At 68.7% G+C, this 3940-nt stretch overlaps 1 protein-coding gene across 1 annotated transcript; it reads right to left on the bottom strand.

Moving 5' to 3' along the window:
- Window positions 1–1815: 1815 nt before the first annotated feature.
- Window positions 1816–3617, bottom strand: LOC108510476 (activator of basal transcription 1-like). Its single transcript, XM_017840155.1, has 4 exons — window positions 3533–3617; window positions 2975–3328; window positions 2625–2803; window positions 1816–2205 (listed from the first exon to the last, which is right to left on the bottom strand). Exons 2-4 carry the CDS (start codon window positions 3321–3323, stop codon window positions 1906–1908), a joined length of 828 nt encoding a protein of 275 aa, XP_017695644.1. The 5' UTR covers window positions 3324–3328; window positions 3533–3617; the 3' UTR covers window positions 1816–1905.
- Between the last annotated feature and the right edge of the window lie 323 nt (window positions 3618–3940).

The raw sequence follows: 3940 nt of genomic DNA, 5'->3' as shown, positions 1-3940 counted from the left end.
AGGGGGTGGAGGAAGGGGGTCTGGGACCTTTAGTGGGGGAGCTTTTTGGGGTCTTGGTGAACTGGGGAGGGGACTCTTGGGGGGATTCTCAGGGCTTCAGGAAGGGTCTCAAAGAGGGGGTGTCCTCGGGGCTGGGGGGGCAGATTCTGAGGCTCTTGGGGGTCTCCCGAAGGGCTCTCAGTGCTCTCGGGGCGTTCCTCACGATTTGGGGGGGGGGTCCCGCTGCCTGGGAGGACCCCGAGCCTCCCTCGGAGCCCCCTCCCCACTGCCCCCTCCTCCCGCAGGCGCTGCCGCTGCCGCCGGCGCCGCCCCCGCCCTGGCCGGGCTCCTTCCTGGAGGAGCTGCTGGAGATCCCCCTCCCCGCGCACTGGGGGGTGGTGGGGGGCGGCCCGGGGGGGGGCCGGGGGCTGCGGCTGGTGCAGCGCTGTCCCCGCTCGCCCATGGCCGCGGCCGCCGTGCTGCTCAACCCCGGGCTCGCCTTCCGCGTCCTGGTGGCCCGGGGGCGGCCGGTGCCCCCCGGGCACGAGGTGCTGGCCCGGAGACCCCCCCTGCGCTCCGTCCTCGACCTCGTGGAGCTGCTCTGCGACCTCGAGGCCTACGGGCCCTGCCCCGGCCCCCCCGGGGGCCCCCCCGGGCCCCGCTGCCACGTCCTGGTGAGGGGGGGTCGCTGCTGCCGGCCCTGCCTGGCCACGGGGGGGGACTGAGGGGGGATTGGGGAGGGGGGACCAAAGGGAGGGAGAGGATTTGGGGGGAGGGGGGATTGGGGGGGGGAGGAATCCGGGGACTAAAAATTGGGAAGGTGGATCTCTGGGGGAGGGGCAAAGTGGGCACAGAGTTGGGGGAGGCAAATGGGAAAGGAACCGAAATTGGGGGAGGTGGAAGTGACAGAGGAAGGAATTGGAATTGGGGTGAAGGGAATGGGGGAGGGGTGAAATTTGGAGGGGGAAGAAAACAAGGGAGCTGAAAGTGGGGGGAGCAAAGGTTGAGGGATGTGGGGGCAGGGGGGAGGATTTGGGTGTTGCACCTTTGGGATGGGGAGTGCATTTGGGGATGGACCTGGAGGGAGTGTGGTAGGGGCACTGGGGGTCCCCGGGGGGGTCTGAGGTTAAACCCGCATCCCCTCTGTGGGATCCAGGACCCTCCTGTGGGGGTCAGGGGGACTCCAAAGGGGTGACACCCCCATTTTGGGGACCTCCCCCAGTGACACCCCAAGGCTGAGGGACCCCAGAAGTGGCATTTTTGGGTGGCACCACCCCACGTTTGGGAGGGGGGCCCAGTTCGGTACCGCCCCTCGGTACCACCCCTCCTTTGGTTTCCCAGGGATTTTGGGGTGCCCCCAGCACCCGTTTTTTGGGGGTTACCCCCACCACCCCAGTTTGGGGACATCAGGTTTAGGGGGCCCCAGAAGTTCTTTTGTTGCCCCAGTTCCCCCCAGTGCCAAACTGGGGCCCCTCTCCCACCCCCAGAGTTTCTATTTTTGACACTGGAACCGCCCCCCCGGAATTGGGGGCGCGGCCCCTTTAAGACCCCACCCCGTAGAGGTTTAAGGTGGACCCCGCCTGTTGCGCGGCCCCTTTAAGGTGGGGGCGTGGTTCAGTTAAGCCCCGCCCCTCGGGTTAGGCCCCGCCTACGCGTGTCTTCCGCCTGCTGTGACCCTGCAGGCCACGCCCCGTTCTATTGAGGGGGGGCGTGGTCTGTACCCCTTGGCCCCGCCCCCGCGCTGCTTTCAGGGATTCGCGCCGAAGCCATAACCCCGCCCCCTCCTTGTCCCCGCCCCCTCAGCAGAATTTAAGAGACCGCGATGAATTATTTTTGTTAAAAGTAATAAAAGATTTAAGGAGAACAGACGGAGGTTTGGGGGTCGTCGAGGGGTCAGCCTGGATGTGGGGGAGGGGCCGCGGGGTCTCAGCCCCCCCCTCCCCCAAACACCTTCTGCAGCAGCCGCCGGGGGGGCGCGGCCGGGGGGGGCCGAGCTTTGCGCCCCCAAATCTCCTCCTCGGTGGGTCTCTGGGTGAAGCCCCAGGGCCGGGGGGGGTTCGTGGAGCCCTTGGAGTCCTCGGAGGGGTCCCGGGGGGGGGCCCGGCGGGCGTAAAACCCCCCCTCGCGCTTGGCCTGGGCCACTTCGGCCCGGAGCCGCTGGGCCCGGACCTGGCGCTCGTAACTCAGGCGCTCGCTCAGGTGGGGCCAGCGGAACCCGGGCAGGTACTGCGGGGGGGAGGCAATTTATCACCCCAAATACCTCCAAAACACCCCCAGATACGCCCCCCAAAACACCCCCAAACCTGGGCAGGTACTGCGGGGGGAGGGGGCACAGTTAAACACCCCAAATACTCCAAACCCACCCTTAAATACCCCAAAACCACCCCCCAAAACATCCCTAAATACTCCTGAACCTCGGCAGGGACTGGGAGGTAAAGGAGGAGTCAGGGGACCCCCATTCAAACCCTCTCTACCTCCCCCATAAGGTTTTGGGGTGCCCCCCCCCCCCGTTCACCCGGGTGTCCAGGAAGGGTCCCCCAAAACACCCACCCTGGGAGGGACCCAAATCCCCTCCCCCGCCCCCCTCCCGTGGTTTTGAGGTGCCCCCCCCTCTCCATCCCCCCCCCAGCCCCCCCATTGCCCACCTTGAGGCTCCAGCGCTGCTCTCGGAAGGGGCTGCGGGGCCGGGCGCTCATGGGGGTCCCGTGCAGGAGTTTGGCCGCTCGTTTGGCCGCTCGTTTGTCCCGAAACTCCACCCAACCCTCGGCAAAGGACCCCCCCGAGGGCCCTCCCGGGCGCTGCCGCCGCCGCCGAACGGACCCTCCTGCGGGTGGGGAAGACGGGGGGGGGTCAGAGCACACGGGGGGGGGGAGAGACCCCAATCCAGGGGGGCTGAGAGCCCCCCGCCCCCATTTCTGTACCTCCAGGGGGTCGATGGGGCCCCCTGACCTCCCCAGGGACACCCTGAGTCCCCCCAGGACCCCCCTGGACTCACCCTTGGGCTGCAGGAAGACCCTCCCCAGCTCCCCGTGCGGCCGCAGCAGCGCCCGCGCCTGGCGGGGCCCGAACCCCGGGGGGAGGAAGGACAAGTAAAGGACCCCCGGGACCACCGGCTTGGGGGGCGGCCCGGGGGGCGCCTCGGCCGCGGGGGGGGAGCCCTCGGGACTCTCCTCCTTTGCTTCTTCCTCCTCCTCCTCCTGCTCTTCCTCCTCTTCCTCCTGCTCTTCCTCCTCCTCCTCCTGCTCTTCCTCCTCCTCTTCTTCTTCCTCCTCTTCTTCTTCTTCCTCCTCCTGCTCTTCCTCCTCCTCGGCCGCCCCTCGCCGGTCCCGCTCTGCCCCGGCCATGGCCCCTGGGAGAGGCAGGAGGGGATTAAAGGTGGGGAAGAACCCCCAAAACACCCCCAGGGCCCCCCAAAATCCCCCTCAGAGCCCCTTCCTTTCCTGCCCTCCCCCCGGGTCCGCCGCACCCCCAAACCCTCTTCAGGGACACGAAACTCCCCCCCAAAGACCCCCCGGGACCCCCCAACAACCCCCCGGGACTCCCGTTCCCTCACCCCGACGGTCGTAAAACTTCAGCGCGGCCGTAAAGGGAGCGGGGGAGTCGCGAAAAGGCCGGAAAGCGCGGGGGGGGGCGGGGCCTGTTCGGGGGCGGGGTTTGTCGGTGCGGAGGTGTGGTTATTGCCGGGGGCGTGGTCCTGGTGGGGGCGTGGTCTGCCGCCGGGGGGCGTGGCACGGCCGGCGCGGGAAGCGCTGAGGCGGCGTTTTGGCGGGAACGGCCCCGCCCGGCCCGAGACCCCCCGGGACCCCCCCGGTGGCCCCCCCGTAGCCCTCTGGGACCCAACGGGACCCCTCGGCACCCCCAGAGCTCCCCGGGACCCACCGACCCCCCAGTGCCCCCTCAGGCCCCCCAAAAACGTCCCGAAAGCCCCCCAGTGTCCCACTCAGTGCCCTCAATGCCCCCC

The sequence above is a fragment of the Lepidothrix coronata genome, unplaced genomic scaffold, assembly GCF_001604755.1.
Source record: "Lepidothrix coronata isolate B3197 unplaced genomic scaffold, Lepidothrix_coronata-1.0 Scaffold978, whole genome shotgun sequence".
Lineage (NCBI taxonomy): Eukaryota > Metazoa > Chordata > Aves > Passeriformes > Pipridae > Lepidothrix > Lepidothrix coronata.
Note: the sequence above shows the minus strand (reverse complement) of the source record. Positions and strands in the feature narration are given on the sequence as shown.

Coding starts and splice junctions, on each gene's coding strand:
- LOC108510476 (XM_017840155.1), bottom strand. CDS start 3,323: ATGGCCGGGGCAGAGCGGGACCGGCGAGGGGCGGCCGAGGAGGAGGAA. Junction 2,804..2,974: donor GGTCTTCCTGCAGCCCAAGG/GTGAGTCCAGGG, acceptor CCCCACCCGCAG/GAGGGTCCGTTCGGCGGCGG. Junction 2,206..2,624: donor AGCAGCGCTGGAGCCTCAAG/GTGGGCAATGGG, acceptor TCCCCCCCGCAG/TACCTGCCCGGGTTCCGCTG.